The sequence below is a fragment of the Sturnus vulgaris genome, chromosome Z (genome assembly GCF_052056855.1).
Source record: "Sturnus vulgaris isolate bStuVul1 chromosome Z, bStuVul1.hap1, whole genome shotgun sequence".
Classification (NCBI taxonomy): domain Eukaryota; kingdom Metazoa; phylum Chordata; class Aves; order Passeriformes; family Sturnidae; genus Sturnus; species Sturnus vulgaris.
The window spans coordinates 46,259,724-46,278,796 of record NC_142283.1 but is presented as its reverse complement, the minus strand read 5'-3'; the positions used below and the strand labels follow the sequence as shown (position 1 = coordinate 46,278,796).

The following is a 19,073-nucleotide window of genomic DNA, read 5'->3' as shown; positions in this document are numbered from 1 at the left end:
GATCTGGTTGGATAACAGCGGGTGATCTGTTCCAGCTTCACAGCTTTATCAGGGATGTACTAGAATACATGGCACAGGATTGCACCTGGGTGGTTCTTAAGTGTCTCCCTAGGGAGACTCCACAACCTCTGGGCAGCGTGTTCTAGTGCATGGTCACTTACACACTTAAGTTCTTTCTCTTAATAAGTTCTTTCTCTTAATCCTGTGCATCAGTTTCTGTGCGTTGCCTCTGGTCATTTCATATGATGTATGAAGGATCTCCTAAAATTCACTGTTAACTATGGGTGGCTGCTTTTAAGTTCTCACGCATTCACGCAGACTGCTTTTGGAACAGGCATCCCAGCGCCGCTGCAGCATCCGCGTGGGGGAAACGCCCAGGCAGAAAGTTACAGTAGGATGTGCATTCACCGCGTGTTTTTTTCTGTCTGTCTGTCTGTCTGCCCACGCGAGCCCCGCGTCAAGGCTCGCTGCGCTCCCCGCGGGGCGCGCCGCTGTGGGGACTCCGCCCCGGCCCGGCTCCCGCCTCACGCCGCCCGGCCCACACGCCGCCTCCCCGCGGCCGCGCTGCCAATGGGCGGCCGGGACGGGCGGGGAAGGTGCCGGGCCCCGGCGGCCGCGGGTTTATAGCGGAGGGGTGGCGTCGCGGCCGCAGCGGGAGCAGAAGGAGCGGCGGCGTCGCGGCGATGGAGGGCGGGCGGCAGGTTGCGAACTTCGGCGCCGGGCCGGCGAAGCTGCCGCGCTCCGTGAGTAGGGGCCGGGCTGGGGCACCGCGGGGCTGGGTGTCCTCGTCCCCCGGCTCCCCGCGGGATTCCGGCTGCAAAGCGAGGGCTAGGGAAACTCTAGTAAATAGTAATTACAGGAGTTTATCCGCACAGCGCCGAAACCCCCGTCTTCTCCCCTTCTCCAGCGAGCTGCGCTAATAAGCTCGGATTTTTGGAAGCGAGCTCGAATGTAGTTCTTAGAATACTCTCTAGGGCTTTGTCTTTTGGGGTTTTCTTTCCTGCTGGATCATGTGGCACCAGCACCTATATCGTTAGTTTTGGCATGGGAAGTAGGACCTAAGCGCACAAGGATAGTTCTGTGGAGTGTGAGATTTGTCATTTGATAAATGGCATGGTAATTCCCTGAGACGCCTTTCTGTAAGAAGTTATAGTGAATATGGTGTACACTCAACCCTCTGGAAAGTTGCATCAGCATCCATGGATTATCCAGTTACATATGGAGAGGGGAGGCTTCTGCCAAACTGTACGTATCTGACTTTAAGGGTTAGCTACTGTGGATTTTTTTTTTTTTTTTTTGTTATCGTTCTTTTCTGAGTTCCCTCCATAGCATTCTTCGTTATTTTATGTGTTACTTCTTAAAAAAGGAAATCTTTGAATAAACAGATTGGCTGCAGAGCAACTTTCTTGGTTTTATTTGTTTGGGTTTCTTTCCCCTCTCTTTTCTCGAGGAAATGTCTTTTGTGGATAAGGTTGCAAAAAATTTTTTTGTTATGTGCTGAGCTCTAGATTCCAAAAGGGGCCCTCACAGGCACTGCCTCAGTACCCAGCTCTCTGGCAGAGATGGCTAAAACCTGGATTTTAAGGTTTGAGGAATGCAAGTAGGCACAGTTGAGCTCCCTGTTATTAATCTATTTACCCTCTTGAAAATGTAGTGCTCTTTGTGTGGACTGCTGTATCTCCTCGATGGTTTGTTTCTCTTGATTGTGGGCTGATGGTGCCTGTAAAGCACTAAAGCACTTGCTTTGATGAAGCAAGAAGATGGATTATAATGGGTGTTGTAGCTATCTGTTGTGAGGCATGTACAGATTTTGAGACGGAGAATGTTACTAACACAATTGGATTTTAGCAAGCACTACTCTAATAGTCTGTGTATTCTCCCTTACTTTTTTTTGCCTCCTGAGAAGGATGACAGAGATGTCATGGATAAGTTAGCTTGTAAAACCTAGTGGTTAAAACTTCACAATCTTTTAGTTGACCTTTTGATAGCCAGCTGTTACAGTTGACAGGCCATGCAGATACCCTGTCAGCAAGGTAGATTTCTTATTCCTGGAATTGCCCAGAGTGTGCAGTTTCTTGTCAGATCCTAGGATTTGTTTGGTGGCTGTTCTACTGGGGTTCCTTCTTCTCCTGCTTCCTTTAGGAGTAGCCAAGAGTGTTCTGGCTCTCAGACAAGAATTTACCAAAATCGGAAGCTGTGGATCCAGTGGTTAGACTCTCATGCTACTTTACTGATACTCAAGAGCTAGGGGAGAAGGCAGAAAAAAAATGGATGGCTGAAGCACTGCTTGGCTAGGACTTTTAGTGACCTGGTTTTTTTTGTTATCTCAAGATTTTGCCTAATTTCTTTCTTAACTCTCAATAAGATAAAGGCTTGTCTTCAAAAAGTGTGGAACTTCATTTTGTGAAACAAGACATTGTCATGTTGGCTCCGTTTAAGATACTCAGTTCCCCAAGTTGATCTTTCTTATTATATTTTCTTCAATACTTCAGTTGTCCTATGTGCACAAGCTAAGTGAAAGGACACAGGATGGAGTGGTGGGAGTGGGTATGTAGGATGCTTGCTTAGAAAGAGTATGTATATAAACATTACATGTTCTGTAGAGGTTAAGAGTTCCATTCAAATCCTAGAAATTGTTCAGCAATCTGGAAATGTAGCATTTGAAATAATAACTTAAAACATGGTCTCCACAACAAGCATGTGATTTAAGTTTGCTATCTTATGAAAAGCCTTAAGCTTCTAGTTACAACAAAATTGGTGAGGATACTTCTGTTAATTTCACTTGAAAAGTGTCAGGTTATTGCAATATGGGGCAGCTGGCATAGGCATGATGCATCAGAGACTTCACATAGTGGAAATTTCCCTTAATTTATTTCTGGGTTTTTTTCTTTTGATAGGTGTTACTAGAAGCACAGAAAGAATTGGTGGACTACAAAGGACTTGGTATAAGTGTTCTTGGTAAGACTTAAAAAAATCTACATTTTTCATTATTTCAGTGTTTAACTGAATTGCTTAATAAGACTTTCTGATCTTGGTATTTTGGCTCCATTTTTAATACCCGTGTGCCTGTATAGATATGTATATATACCATTTAGATTAAGGATCCTTCCCATTAGAAAGGCAGTGCTCTCCTGCAATAAGGAGGAAGTCTTCTGTGCCATATGGGTAGCTGGCTGGTTTTTCAGCCCCAGTTGCACTGAAGATTTATGCATCAAGATGGTGAGCATTTTATTAATCTATGAAACTGATTAGTTGCTAAAAGTAGAACGTACAGCTGTCTCTGTACAATTCAGATTACTGTTTAAATTGTACACTTTTACATGGAAGACAGCCTGGACAGCCTGTGGATTTAAAAGGAATTACTGTGCAATTGTCCTTAATGTTTAATTAGCTTTACTGTGTGAAGAAGCCTTGCTAAAGGTAAGAGAACAAAACAAACTTCTGTACTTTATTATATACTTCTTACAGCATTAGCAGCAGAGAAGGTTCTTACCATGAGGAAAAGGAAAGCTTTTTAGAGACTATTTTTTTTAGCTGCAAATGTGGTTGTTCTTAGTGGTAATAAGGCCATATGAGTGCCAAATGTCAATGAACAGGATTTGTCTGTATCTAGACTCCAGGTATAAGTCTTCTGTGGGTATTTAGGAGTATTTATGTACTTAAAGAGGAGTAGAAACTGGGAACCTGACAACCTTCAGGCATTTTGGGTCTGTACTGTAAAAGGTTTAAAGCCTAACACAATTTAAAAATCAAATTAATGTATTACCATCTTGTTTCATATTATTTCTTCTCTCTATTCTACCAAAGAAATGAGCCATCGGTCCTCAGATTTCACAAAAATTTTAAATACAACTGAAAATCTCTTGCGTGAATTGCTGTAAGTGAATTACTTTCTGGTTATTTTTTATGTTGTGCGTGTGCTAGTTGCATCACTAATGTCTAACATGGAGATCTTTTCTTGAAAGCACCTCTTTGGGGATGTTTTCCATGCATGGGTACTGTGCATTGTAGAGTAATAACCTTGGGGAGGACATCGATCTTCTGTTTGATGCTTATATTTTTGAATGTGACAAAGGGTTCTTATTAGTTTGAGATGTTTTTTGTATGTTTAGTTGACTTTGTTTTGAAATTTTAATTTTTGTCACCTTCATAGAATTCATGAAGGACATGAACTAAAAGAAGTACAAGCAAACAATAAAAATCAGTTCTCTAGTAGTATAAATATGATTTGCTCATTGTCCATAAGTCCTATTTTGTTAACAAGAGCTCTGTGCGTCAGTGTTAGAATCACTGATCAAGAGCCCTTTTCCTATTTATATATTTATGTATAAAATGACATATTTTAAAAATTTGTAAATAAATATATAATGGATTAGAATTACTGTTCTCATAGTAGTTAATAATGTTGAACATTTAACATAAACACTTGACCCTCAGTCACAGCCAGAATCATTGACAAAGGGATTTTAATGAAAAATTGGAATACATGATTTTTGTGATTACACGAGCAACTCTTTATTGCACTTGCTCTGCACGTATACTTTACTGTATTGTTGCACTTTGAAATTGAAGAGTCTCTTCTGAGTGCTACTGTAAGCACTTTGGTGTGATGTTCTTAGCCTGACAGAAAAGTCATGAAGCTAGCAATAGATAAAATTAAAAGTCAGCATTAATTGTGGTGGAATATCTCTCAAGTCTGTGTGTACTGCTACACAGAAGTGAGTTTGTTTAATGCAGTGCCAAGGTTGAGGAGGGAAAGCTCTTTTCCAGCAAATTTTTATCACCAAAATTCATCCCATTTACTCTTAAATGTTTGTTTCTCAAGACGAGTGCTGATATTAGTTAGTGGGACTTGATCTAAGCTCTAGGCAAAGAGTCTTCTAAAATGACAGTGTTCTTCAGTCACAGTTAAATAATTAGTATCAAGTTGTAGGCATCCTGTGTCACCTGGGAATAACATAAATGGTTATTTCTTTTATGCAGAAATATACCAGACAACTACAAAGTTCTTTTCCTTCAAGGAGGTGGATCTGCTCAGTTCAGTGCAGTCCCGCTTAACCTTATTGGTTTAAAGGAGGGAAGACAAGCAGATTATGTGGTTACTGGAGGCTGGTCGGCAAAAGCAGCTAAAGAAGCAGAGAAGTATGCCAAAGTAAATATTGTTCATCCCAAACTAGGAGCCTATACAAGTAAGTTGATGATTGCATTTATCTATGTGAATGCTTTGCTTTTTGACTTGCTCTAAAAATACATCCACTGTAGCTATTGGGCTGTTGAATGTTAACTAGTTGACTGCCCAGCACTCAAAAGAATGTCTGCCACATCTCTTTGTTCACCACTGGGAGATTAATGGCTTAACAGTTTCCACCAGAAAAAAAAATGGTGAAATGGGGCTAAGCCAGAAAATAAGTGGCAAGAAAGAACTGTCTAAGTAGGGAAATGGTCTGTGCTCTCTGTTTTTTCAGTATTTAACTGAGTTCTTAAGCTATTCACAGGAATATTGTGAGGTATTTTCAATTTCATGTACATTCAGTAATGAGATTCTTCTAAAATACAGAAGCAGGTCCGAGATTTTAACTTTGTTGACTCAGGGTATGGGAGACCTGAATTCTGTTACCTGCTTTTAAGGATTCCTAAATTATTATTTTTCCCACCAATATGTCACTGAATATACATAAATAATTCTTGAAGCAGGAATACATAAGATCTGGTTTCTATTCCTGCTAGTTTTGCTCACTTCTCTTCCCTCTGGTCCAAATTACAATACCTGAACTAAAAAGAGTGGCATCAAGAAAGACAATGAATATCCCCTTATAAGTTAGTGTACTAACTAACAGTGATTAGGGCACTAACTTGGAAAGTAAGTTTATATTCTATGATGCACAGGAAGGAATTTAACCTACAGCTTTCCAGTCTGGGGGAGTGTAATTCACCATTTCACAGCTGTAGATAAGAGGAGAGGCAGTAAATAGTGATGGAAGCAATGGCACCATCTCCCACCCTTCCCTCCACCTCCCATCAGATCCTGGAGGAGAAAAGAAAGGGAGAGCAACTATTTATTCTATGTCAAACCTGTTCTGTGCTGTCAGGACATGCCTGTGTATTGCCTGTTGACAGAGGAAATCTTAGTTTTATAAATCAGTTGCAAAGCTTAAAATGGGAGAAAGGTAGGTAGCCTTGTTTGTTCAAGCTTGGGCAAGACTTAAGTGCTTCTGGGATTGCACAGAAACAGCTTTAGAGAACTTTGCTAGTGAAAATTTGGATGTTTCAGTGGTTCCAAAGGCAGCAGGAAGATTCTTGAACACAGTGTCTGAATTCCTCTGAAATGCTGTTTTCAACCCCTAGGGCAGTACTTTGTAGTCTGGAATTGCAAACTGGATGAAAATAATTTGAAGAATAAGGAGTGACAATCTAAAGGTTTTGCAAACTTAATGATAGCTCACCTGAGAATTTTGGGATTGCAGTGGTGTATTGGCTTTGCAGATACATTATCTTCCTGGTAACAACAGGACTAATAGTCTATATGACAAAATGTTCTTGGTTTGCACTTAAGTTTCATGTTCAGGTAAAATTGTATTCCAAGAAAATTACTTGTCTCCAGTGACCTCTGGGTTTCTTTTTTATCTCTTAGGCATTCCTGACCCAAGAACTTGGAATCTTAATCCAGATGCATCTTATGTGTATTATTGTGCTAATGAAACTGTTCATGGTGTGGAGTTTGACTTTGTACCTGATGTCAAAGGAGCGGTCTTGGTTTGTGATATGTCATCAAACTTCCTGTCCAAACCTGTGGATGTTTCTAAGGTAAACAAGTGGACACAATGCACAAAGCTTTTTCAAAATTTAATGCTAATAGTGAAACACTTTGAAATGTCTGGATGGCTAGAGATGCTGAGCAGTGAAATTAAGGAAGTCATGTTTTGTTAATTGAGTATCTGATGATGGATAGAACTGTTGAAATTTCAGGTTTGAGATTTCAACGTCTGTTTTCCCTTTTCTCATAAAAACCTACTTAACTATATTGAAATTGTTCATGGTAATAGCTGCCTAAGATTTAGCTACTGTGTGATCTTTACTGATGAAGAAAATACTTGCTAAAATAAAGTAAGAGCTAAAATAAATAAGTTTTAAATCATGTTTAGTCTATAGATAGTGTACTGTGAATCAGTATTTTTAATCCTGCCTCTGACATGAAAAGTCTGTAACCACTTTTAAGCTCCTAAAGCTTAGTCTGCCTCATGATTATGGTGTCTGTTTCACAGATAGTAAAGAGTCAGAACACAGGCAGTTACTATGTTTATAAAGTATCCTATGAGTAGAAATGTTACAGATTTGTGAAATAGCATGTTTGACCTCTCTTACCTGTGTGTAGCAAAAAGGAGTAGTTGTTAATGCGTTCAACCTGGCCTTTCCTGATCCGCCTCTTTGAACAGGTGGATTTTATGATGACTGTTCTGAAATACCAGATGGATTGCAAATACTGTGAACTGTGTAGGAATTTGTTTTTAGTAAATTTGCATGGAGTAGTGTGAAATTGCAACAGGCTGCCTTGAGGATTATTTGCAGCTATTAAATAAACATTTAGCCAACTGTTGTGAAATTTGTTGTGATTATCTTCCTCAATTGAGTAGACATAAGTGCACTTTGAAATCAGAACTTCTGCTAACTCTTCTTTTAACCTACAACTTGCTAATTTTCAACACATGCTCCGTTCTGTTTAGCTGACTAGTATGCCTGGGGTATTACTCAGTTGTAAGATCTGCAAGTGAATGCATGTACCAAGTTCTTTCTTCTTCATTTTAAAGTTTGGTGTGATTTTTGCTGGCGCTCAGAAGAATGTTGGCTGTGCTGGTGTTACTGTTGTAATAGTACGTGAGGACTTGCTGGGATTTGCACTGAAGGAATGCCCTGTTGTACTGGATTACAAAACACAGGCAGCAAATAGCTCATTGTACAACACTCCACCGTGCTACAGGTAACTCACCCTGCTGTGTGGTATTCCTTGCTCAGAAAGCTGCCGCACTGCCATCTGCCGCTTTTACCTAGAAAAGCTTCCCAAGTTGTCTATTTGCCCTCAGGCCACTGATACGTTGGAGTGTTTCACATGATTTCTGTGAAAACATGGAAGTGTCCAGCCGTGTGACTAGTAGGCTTTGCATTGCCTAGTGCAACTCAGCCATAGAGGATGTAGTCTTTTTTAAAGTCAATATTATATATATCATAGCTCTATTGTGGAAGTTTCAGGATGCAGTTCTGGTTTATATGAGTTTATATATTTATATCATCAGTGGTGATGCTTCTCTCATTGCAAGGAGGTAATTTGGCACTTAGACTTGCTTCTGGGTCACTAGATACAATTTGATTTAGTTTCTTCCTGACATTATTCACAATAATATTTATCATTTTCCAGTAAATAAAGTCAGTGGGGATCTGGAGGTTCAAATGCTGAGAACAAAGTTTTAAATAATATAAGATAGCACAAGAATAAGTATTCTTTTAATCTTTAAAAGTATTTCTTATTCTTTATACGTCTTTTGCTACTGTTGGTTTTGAAATGAAACTGCAGAAAAAACTTCTAAATTACATTTTAATAGTTGCTTTGCTTTTCTGTCTTGTAAAGTTTTGCATAATTCTGACTGCCATCTCAGTGTTTGGTTTGGTATCCAAAGATAAAATTGATCTAGCTTTATAATCATTGCTAGCAATCAAAAGCATAAAATTGCTGTGTATGTGATGATTTCATTATGCAAGAAGCAGATCAGACTACAGCTTGCTTTTTTAAAAATTGGTATCTTGTAGCTTTTGATAACTAGTGAAATGGTGCTTTGCTACTAGAATGTTTAGATGTTGTGCCATTAGTATCTACCCGCTCTTAACCTGAATAATTTTTCTACCAGTGTCCTCTTAAATGGTTATTTAAAAAAAGATCTTCAATCTAGGTTTCTTTTTTCCCTAAAGCTTTTAAAATTACCTTGAAAATAAAGGTTTCTTTTTCATTCAGATAATTTGATAATGCAATTTTATACTGATGTTTAGTCTCAAATCTTACAGTTTGTTTGTATGTTCCAGAATTGCAAAGTTAGGTTGCCTAATGATCTTTGACACATATTAAATGTACTGTACAGGCCTAAAGTTCACTGATTCCTGTATATAAACCCTATAACTTAATTCCATCATTACAATTAGTATCACTTTAAATTTTACTAAATTTAAGTATCTCTGAATTTGCTGATTGTCACTGCAGAGTGTACTGTTGCAATGGCATAGGAGCACCCATCTTTATCAACAGAACAGTAAATCTTGTAAACGTTTGCTTATGCCAGATTTTACAGTGCAGAACTTGTTCCCCCAAGTTGTGTGCTTATTGTACAGCATGTAGTGCTGTAATTATGTATTCTGACTGGCGGCCTGTCTGCCCTGTTGGCTGGGTACACCCAGTAAGAATTAGCTATACAATGTTTCCAGATTTTGGTTGGCTCAGTGTAGCTTTGTAACATAGGCAGTATGTATGTCTTTCTTTTCCAGTGCTTGATGAAATCTCTATTTCATGAGCAATTATTTGCCTGACTTCCAAGTCACACATACTGGTTTTGGACACTGTATAATTGAATATGCCAGGTTTTAAATCCAGCCATTCAAGTTTTCCAAGTGCAAAGCTATTTCCATTTGAAAAACTGAAGTTCCACTTAATCTCAGTACTTGGACACAGTGCTGTTCCTCTGATTTGAAAAGCAAAACAAATCAAATCCTGCAGCCTTTTTTTAGCCATTGCAAAGAACTTCTGAAAAGAAAGTGCTGCTTTAGCTGTTACTTAGTATCTGACAGTAGCCTTAACAGGGTAGTGGGTGGTTAAGGGAACTGAAAATAAAGTTGAACTAACAGTCTTTCTCCTTTCTCATCACTGTCTTGCTAGATTTCACTTCATGCTACAAACTCACATTGGAGTACGCTCCAGAATCCAAAATATAACAGACTGAAATGTTGGCAGGATGCACATCTGTTTGGCTTGGCCCTAACTGCCTGTTCCAGTTTAAGGAACTGGCAAAGCTTCTTAGTTCTCTTTTTCTCTGGTCTTTTCCTTGCACTTGTTAATGGTTTGCTGGCAAACAGGCAGGAAATATTAACTGAATTTGCGAAAGCTACTTCAGCAAGATGTTAAATTAAATTAAGGTGGTACTAATGCCTTTAACCTCATGGCATTACACAGTTGACTCTTTGACCTTAATCTGTTTAGCTAAAATTAACAATGAATTTGCTATAAAAATCTCATTTGCAAGCTCTGAAATGCATTTTGCACTTAAAATTGTTCCAGAAACTTTATTCTGATTGATGTAAAAGAAGGATAAAATCTTTCAGCTGTCTGGGTTCTTGTGAGTCACTGTAAGGCTGACTTCTAAGATTTCACTTGTCCAAAAAAGTTTTGCTCAAGGAAGTGAGGGCAGGAGGTGAATGTGGCCCTATATATTTGCCAATGCCATAATCTATACTTCACTTAAATCCTTTACACTGGAGTAATTAATAATGTGCTGTAATAAATGTGACAAGATTGTGCTCTCAGAGCTGTCAGGTACTTCTTATAAATGGCAGTCTGCAACCTTGATTATTCTGCAGCCTTTCTGCAGTGTTCAAGGATTTGTTACTGGCATCCCTTTCAAAATAAAAAGCAGCAAAATTTAAAACAGCCTCCTGCTAGATATGTGTTAGGGAAACTTGTCGGGTAATGTTCTCTGAGCACTCCCTTGGAATCAATAATGAAGGGATTCATAAGAGTGAACTTGTTGGATATAGGCCATAAAAACTTGTGAGCAGGTTTTCTATGTAAATTGTAGTCGTGGGAAATGTCTGAACTTGAACAAGCTGAGTTTTGTAGCAAAAGCACAAAGGCAAAAAGCCTCAAGGATTTTTTTATGTTGCACTTAGTAACTAGGATTGCAATTCTTGGCCTCAAGCCATGTGATGCCAGTAGGCTTCCAGATCTCTACTAAGAACTTGACTGGTAACAAATAATTAAATGTGATACATCATAATTTGTTTCACCAAACTTCACTGTTCCTGCCGGCAAAAGGTCTTTATAGACAGAAATGGGATTAGAGTTCTTATTTTTAACTTATGAAACTATTGTTAAATTTCTGGCATATTAATGTATGTGTATTTGAGATTTACTCCTGTATTTTTGCTAAATCAGCTGCACAAGACAAATGCTATTAATTTTTTTCTAAATCTGGCTCCTAGGCAGTTGTGTAGTCCTTCTGGACAGGACCTGACAGGCAGCTGTGTGAACAATGAATTGGCAGTGCCTGCAGCATGTCTTGATGTCTTTGGGAGCCCTGCAGGGCTGCAGGAAGCCTGTGGGACATGTCCTTCTGTGGTACAAAGGATTAAGCTGGGTCCAACAGATATGTGTGGCGTTTGAATTTCAGATTATTTCTTCTGTGTCTAGAAAACATTGTTTAGAGTTGTCATAGCTTGTAAAATAGTCTATATTTTGATTTGTTAATCTTAAGTGCCTTTAAATCAAACATGGCATTTTGTTGCTGAAACATTTTGTAAACTATTAGACAAGACTTATGTTTTTCCTGTTTGAATAATTTCACTGAAATGTGTTCTTTCCTTTTGCAGTATTTATATCATGGGATTGGTACTGGAATGGATAAAGAATAATGGTGGAGCTGCAGCTATGGATAAACTTAGTTTAACCAAGTCACGGATGATTTATGATATTATAGACAAATCTAATGGATTTTATGTGTAAGTTGCTATGCTTTTCCCCTTTGCTTCAATATTTGCTACATAACCACACATTTCTTAACTTTCGAGAGCCTAATTGTATTTTTGAAGTCACCTTTTTTGAGGACTCCTAGAGATACTATTTGTGCAAACCATTCTCTTGGTAACTGTCCAAGAATAAGTCTCATTCCAGTAGGAAGTTATTTCAATTTATCTTGTATAGATCAGTAGTGAGTCCTACTAAAAACATATTCTAAACTTAATCAAACAGGAGTGTGGGAGAAGAGTATACAAAAGACAGATATGCAGATTCTGGTTTGTATGCTTACTAAATCCCTTGGGAAAATATATGCCAAAAGGGAGAAAATTGCCTCTAAGAAATTGTAGAGACCCTTTTGCATTGTATTTTCCCTACCACTTTCCAGGAGTCTTTGACTCTGCTTTTTCTCTATTAAGCAGAGCATTTTTATTAGCTAATTATGCTAAGTTTTGGAACACTTCAAGAAATAAAATAGAAAGATCAGACTCAAAATGGAATATTTTCTTTATGTACTTTATGTGCAGTTTATTTTCTTCAGTTATGTTTGCTGGCTTTCCAAAGCAGATTTAACCCTCTTGACTTCTACATCGAGTTGGAAGGTATTTTTGAGCTCACAGGTCCTATGCATAGTTAAGAGCTGATAATGCGATAATTTTAATATTTGCCAAGCTCAGACTACCAATTGACCAAGAAACTGCAAAATATTTTCCATCACCTTCAGTGTAAAAGCAGCAGTGTGGGGAAGTCAAAGTTAGGATAGAGCAAATTAAATTTGGATTTTAAATTAAAGCTGTCTGCAATCATAATTGGCAGGGATAAAGTTTCATCATAATATTTAATACCTTCTTCTTATCCATTTAGTTAATGAGAACAGCTTTGCCTTTAGCATCACCATGATCAGGACTGTGATCCTACTCCAGGGAAATCCTGGGGGTTTTTCATAAACGTCAGAACACAAATGAAGCCTTGAAAAAGACATTTTGTGACAAACATAAATCTGTATCTGGCAAGTCGATCTGTGAGGCAGTGAGTGGGAAATGCAATGCAAATTGTATGGTAAATAGTCAGTTGGGAAAGCAGAACAAGCTTCACTAACTGAGCTGTATGCAGCTTCCTAAGCAATACAGTTCAGACTGTGAATTTTTTAATTGTATCTATAACTAAAAGGAAGACTTAATTTGAAGCTGCCTTCCCAGCTGTAACGTGGCACTTAATCTGTGGCATGCTTCCCTGAGTAAGCCATGTGACAAGCCATTTAGCAAATGGAGCCTTTCTTCCATGAAGTGCTCTGTGCCATTTGTAGTTTGTTTTTCAACGTCTGTGCACTGAGTTACATCAGACTGCCTAATAGCAACTAGATATTCTAAAAACTAAAACATGGCTGCAGTAATTCAGATATGGGTGTGCTCAGAAGTGTAGGCCTTTTTGAACATTATTTTCCTGGTTCAACCTGAAGTAGAAGATTTGCACAGGCAGGTGTTATGATAGATCTTTTTTTCTTTTCATCATGGAGATATCTGGACAAAGGAACAAGAGAGGAACTAAAACAAATGATGCTCATTCTTTTCTAAATAGCATAATAATAGGTATGAAATTCACATGCATTTTATGATAACTCATTTATATTGAATGCCTGCAAGAATCTACATCACAGCCTTAGGAAAAAAATCTGAAGGCATCATATCTCCTTTATAAGTAGAAACATTAAAAAAAGATATTTAAATATTTTCTTCCTCCCCCATAATTTCCTACCTTCACAAAATAGTTGAAGAGATATTGCACGTATCTTGATTCAGATTAAATGGGATTTTAAGATACTAAGGAGCTATGATGCATCTCATGTGATGTTGTGGCCATGTATGTAGTGCAAGATTTGTTCTAAAGATACCTCTTCTCTACTCCGTGATTCCGAGTAATGCTAATTTAGAAGATGGACTGAAATCACTAACAGAAATTTCCAATATCAATGAAAATTTACTTGCGTTGTTTTCTTAAACTTCCTTTAGCTCTGTCTAGCTGTGTAATTCTGGTAGCACTTTTGACTAATTGAGAAGTGTTGGTCTTTGAAGAGGAAGAGAAGAAACTGCTTTAGATTTAGTCAAAATTCCCTGTAATTACCTCACCTATCTTAAGTAACTGTTTTATTTATTTTTCTTTTTTTTCCCTTTAATCTGGTCTGTATACAAGCCTTGTGTCTGTTCCTCTGATACAATTTTGAGTATGTCAGGAAGGGTTAATAAGCCCTCCACTTTACTACTTCAATTATTATATTTGGGAAGATAATGACAATTTTGATTATGAAGGATTGAGTTTGATTCTAAACAGGTGTGATTATTCACTTTTTCAAACTGCATGAAGGCTGAAATGTAAATTTAGCATGGAGTGGGTTAAGCAGTATGTTCTGCAACCTTTCTAGATGTCCAGTGGAGAGAAAGAACCGAAGCAGAATGAATGTACCTTTCCGCATTGGCAGTGTCAAGGGTGATGAAGCCCTGGAAAAGAAATTTCTTGAGAAGGCTGTGGAACTTAACATGATATCTCTGAAAGGACATCGGTAAGTATTAGTCAAGTGAATCTCTGTCCTGTGCCCAGTAGACTGTTACTACAGTGGTACAGCATCAGCCTTTCTTATGCATAAATTGTTCCTCATGCTGGTTTGGCAACACTTGAGAATAGCACTCCAGAGATTGTAATCGGAGATTGCTGGTGGCTCAGCTACTGCTTAGGTGAGCTGGTGGGCTTCAGAGAGCTTTGTCCTTAATGCTGCTTTCTTCTGCAAATCTGTCTATGTGCAGATACCAAAGAAGATATCTTTTGAGATCAGGCTGTGTCAGTGTATAAAGCCTCCTAGGTGGCTTGTCTACCTGATTGCAAGAGTTCTTTCCCATGTTCAGCAGTGTTTGTGGGATTAGTTTTTTGTGGTCATTGGGCTACAACTTTGAAGCTACAAATAACTAATAAATACTAAGCTTCTGTAGATTGCAAGCCTGCCTTGAAGAATTAATTTTTTCTTCTCATGTACATAAATGTGAGTTTTATCATTTTAGAGTAGGAATAGATTTAAACGTCTGTGACTGTCACTAATGTCTTTTTTAAAATATACAAAACTTTTCTGTTTCTTTTTTTTCTCCCCTCCTATTTTCAATTCAGGTCTGTGGGAGGAATCCGTGCCTCTTTGTATAATGCGGTGACTGTAGAAGATGTTCAGAAGCTTGCAACATTCATGAGAAGCTTCATGCAGATGCATCAGTCATAAATGCCCATGGGTTAGAGCCAGGCTGCACATCAATGAAATAAAAGCTAAAGGGTTTTAACATTACTGTGGTACTGCACAGCTGTAGCACACAAGTTTTATTTTCTTTTAGTTCCTGTAGCAATTTTAATTAACTGAATGGGACAGAGGCCCAGTCTTGCAATGATGTGGCAATTTTGGCTTTGCTGAAGGTGAGGATCCCCAGACTGATTGTGATTGATTCCAAAATTTGAAAATATGTGGTTAAAGCATGAATAACATGCATTGTAAGATGCTATGGATCTGAGTCTGTTTCTCACTTCTAGTTACAAGTGACTTCAGCAATGCCTTCTTTTTAGTAAAATTCAGGGAGCAAAATTTGTCATAAGCTCTCTGTTACACTTTTTTGATTGCATAATGAAGGTAAACCACCACGGTCTCTAGGGACAGCTAGTTGGTTTATGGGGTATATTCCAACAATGTAGCACCAGTAGTGTTTAGGAGTTAACACCAGCATTCCTAACTTGAGGATTTGGCCTTCAGATGCAAGAAGATTTGGCTCCAATGCAAGAAGTACTATCATAACCATTGCAAGCAATTGTGGTTAAAGTCTGCAGGACTGGGCCTTTCTTCCTATTAACATTTATTAGTTAAAAGCTAAAATTCATGAGTCTGATTAAATCAATTTCTAAGATGTTTTTTCTTTCTCTATGCATTTTGTATATTAAACTCCTAGGTTATTAATGTTATATTCTTATTTTGGAGCATGCATACTTGCTGCAAAAAAAAATTGCTTCTTGTTTGTTGACCTTATGCTAGACTGGATTGTTGTACTCCACTCAATGGGCTTTTGACTTTCTCTGCACTGACTTTGAGCCCAAAGTGCAGCAGACTTCTTTGGTGTTTCTTAAGTGTTTTTCCTCAACTTGCTCCAGTACTTGTTCTGTCTTTCCATTCTTTCAGTTCTGTAGCCTTTTATATGTGGAACTTTGTCCAATTGGAGTAAGCAATAATCTTCTCTGCCTTTTCCTGACACTTTGATACTTTGGTCTCACTTTCTCACTTGGTCCTTCTAGCTTATTGCAGACTTTGATGGTCTGGGCTAGAGAGGTCACTGTGGTTATGCAAAAATCTTCAGAAGATCTCCTGTTACAGAACCCTTGAATTACTTTTTTTTTCTCAGCTGGTGGCTTTACTGCCAATGCCCATATATTAACCTTAATCTCCTATTTTAACTTGTGTAGAAGCTATCTGCTACTGTCAGTGTGTTTAGCATTACTACAGCTGGTTTCAGACTAAACTCTTTGGCACACATTGGGGATCTCTTTTTTTTTTTTAATTTTTGTGTAGTGTCAGTACAGTGGTAACAATTTATTAATGATAATGGTGTACTATCCCTCTGTTGATGGAACCTCAGATCAAGTCAGTGGGATGTGCTGGGGCTGAGTTATATTCTTATCTGAAAAGTTGTCATTTTAAGACTACTGTTTGGAGATTTTTATCAACTTAGTGTAACTCAAAGTAAGTAAATTATGTGAAAAAAAATAAAATTTAATCATGTCATGATGTGAAGTACCATTGTGTTTGTGATGCCTTGGGTTTTAGGTTTTATATTTTTCATAATCTCTGCTGCTTAGTGTGTAACTCTGAAACTTCATGTTAGATGTTAGTAAGGTCTCTTCACAGGATAGTTAGACAAAACAATCCCTTCCCAGCTAGAGAATCAAGGACAACTGGTAGAGATAAAAGATTGAAAAGTGCAGACAGGAAAGTTCCATAGAGTTTATTTCCTCTATGAAGAGAGTCCAATCTAGCAAATCCAACTAGGTGGGGTTTCTAAGGGGTCTTTATAGGTTTTAAGGGTTTTACATTTTGCACCAATTACCGAGGGAATTCTAAAACTAACCAATCTACAAAAGGCTTTAGGTGAGAAGGGAACCAATTATATAAGAGGAAAATGAACCACTAATATTACAGAAGGATAACACAGGGATCTACAAAGGGGGAGGCAAAATACTTCTTGGTATTGGTCACTCTAAGCAAGCCATTTCTTATCTTTAAAGTATCATCTTCCATGGGACCCCTTCCAGGGACTCAGAGAGGGTCTCTGCTTTGGAAATGGTTTCTGCTCCTTCCACAGTACCCAAAAATCATAAACAATGGTGAGGGAAATGGGGCAAGCCAGGAAGCTGAGACTTCATAGCCTGAGGTTGTGGTTGGACAATTGACCCCAATATGTTGGTGAGCCAAAACTTATAAAAGTGTAGAAACTTGTGACCAGGATCCATCTTGGGTGTAGCCCTGGATGCTCTTGCACTGCCCAAGGTATATCCTTTCATTAAATACCTATTTTATTCCTTTTGCTCTGTCTAGAATCTGTTCCAGGTGAGCCTTGTTCCAGGTGAGGCAATATTTGAAACTTTTTGATTTTATCACTTTCAGGAGGAAAATCAAGACTAATATGTGTTAGAAATTTAGATTCTGGTATATTCCTTTTCCCTAAAAAGCAAGCTTCCCTCATGTATGTTCTATTTCTTTCCAAGAAGAGCCTTTCCTATAGGAGCCATGGAAAACTTGTCTCTTTCCAAAAAATAGCCAATCTTTCTATTTTATAATAGCCTTGCATTCCTCTTAGCAAGCATGCTTTTGTGTGTGTTTACAAAAAAAACTTGCACTAATTTGTGCAGCTGATGTATGAGTCCAACAAGGAACCTCTTGCTGTTTCTTGAATTGTTCCTAGCATCTTCTCAATTGTTTTTTTAACCCAGTAAAGCAAAAGTAATGTAGAATAAAAATAAAGAGTGAAGACTGCATTAGGCAGACAATGGTTGACTGAATATCAAGTGGGGGGCATGCAGGAATACTGGGAATACAGAAGCATGTCCTGAATGAATTATTTACTTGAGGTTTGTTTCAGACTAATCCATGCAGCAATTCTAGCCTTTCAAGTCTGTATTTGGGGTTCTGAGCCTTATGGACACAGAAATTCTGATTCCCCCACATCAGATTGGTAGGAGGAATTTCAGCAATCTGTTCCTGAGACTCCTGGTCTTTTTTTCTCATCAGCACTTACAAGCTGGGTCAGTAATTTAAGTGTTTGGAAGTAGGGCTTTTTTGGAATGATACGAATACTCCAGAGACATTAAAATGTATTAAAAATAAAAAAACTGGTCTCACCTGAGTTGGCCCATATAGAGAGAGCCATATATAGAGTCTTTCGATTCATTTTATAGTGAATTATCTCTATTTCCTAGCTCTTGTGTTTGATTTCACAAAAGCACGTTCTAGCATTCTGCTTTGGCCAGTCTCTTTCTGACACCTGGCTAAAAAGAGAAAGCTGCTGAGAAAGCTGCATGTGCCCTCTGTTTCTGCTGTGTGCAGTGAGGGATGCTTTAGCCCAGGTGCCAACTGTCCTTCAGGAAGGTACCATGTCCCAGAGATTCCTGTCAGTTGTCTACAATAAGAACTTCCTATGGCAGTTACCATCTGTAAGCCAAGCAAGAATTAAATAAGAATTGGAAGTCCAGATTGCCACATCCTTACTTAACTAGTAATTCCAGTGGAGAAAAATTATTCATACAGGCAGCACTGTGGGGAGTCCTGCTCTTGTGTCAGCTGATGCTCTATATTTTCATATGTTTTCCTGTTTCTGTTTAAATTAATCTCATTTTTTTTTTCCTTTTCAACTTACTATTTCTCAATACACCCAGGGATGTTTGGATATAAAATGCTTAAGCCTATTCCTGACATCCAAGTAGGTGTTTGGAATGAAACAGGAGGAAAAGACATCATATACTGATGTTTTAATAGTTGCAAAGATATGCTGAAAGTGTCACTAGGTCTTGCACTATATTGGTATATGTTTAATTTTCACCGTATTTCATTCTCTGGGTAGAAAATAAAATGCAGATGAACTTCTTGTACTTAATTATAATATACCTAATTAAAAAGCGAAATATTGCAAGTTTTTACATTAAATCAGTCCATTTAATTGGAAAGAAGATTCCCTATTGCAGTCAGCAATTGGACTCTTGATAATTTAAAACCAGGTTTCATTCTGTGATAAATACCACC

General features: G+C 38.2%; 1 protein-coding gene across 1 annotated transcript; it reads left to right on the top strand.

The window, feature by feature from the left end:
* The first annotated feature begins 650 nt into the window (after positions 1 to 650).
* On the top strand, positions 651 to 16,571 carry PSAT1 (phosphoserine aminotransferase 1). The gene is made up of 9 exons (XM_014894671.2): positions 651 to 743; positions 2,898 to 2,958; positions 3,808 to 3,877; positions 4,984 to 5,189; positions 6,632 to 6,804; positions 7,806 to 7,975; positions 11,620 to 11,748; positions 14,184 to 14,321; positions 14,918 to 16,571. The coding sequence occupies exons 1-9, from the start codon at positions 684 to 686 to the stop codon at positions 15,021 to 15,023; spliced, it is 1,113 nt and encodes a 370-aa protein (XP_014750157.1). The 5' UTR covers positions 651 to 683; the 3' UTR covers positions 15,024 to 16,571.
* Positions 16,572 to 19,073: the final 2,502 nt, after the last annotated feature.

Bases quoted from the DNA above. Each gene is read 5' to 3' on its own strand.
- PSAT1 (XM_014894671.2), top strand. From the start codon at position 684: ATGGAGGGCGGGCGGCAGGTTGCGAACTTCGGCGCCGGGCCGGCGAAG. The intron at 2,959-3,807 runs GTAAGACTTAAA...ATTCTACCAAAG, and splicing joins ACTTGGTATAAGTGTTCTTG to AAATGAGCCATCGGTCCTCA. The intron at 5,190-6,631 runs GTAAGTTGATGA...TTTATCTCTTAG, and splicing joins CAAACTAGGAGCCTATACAA to GCATTCCTGACCCAAGAACT.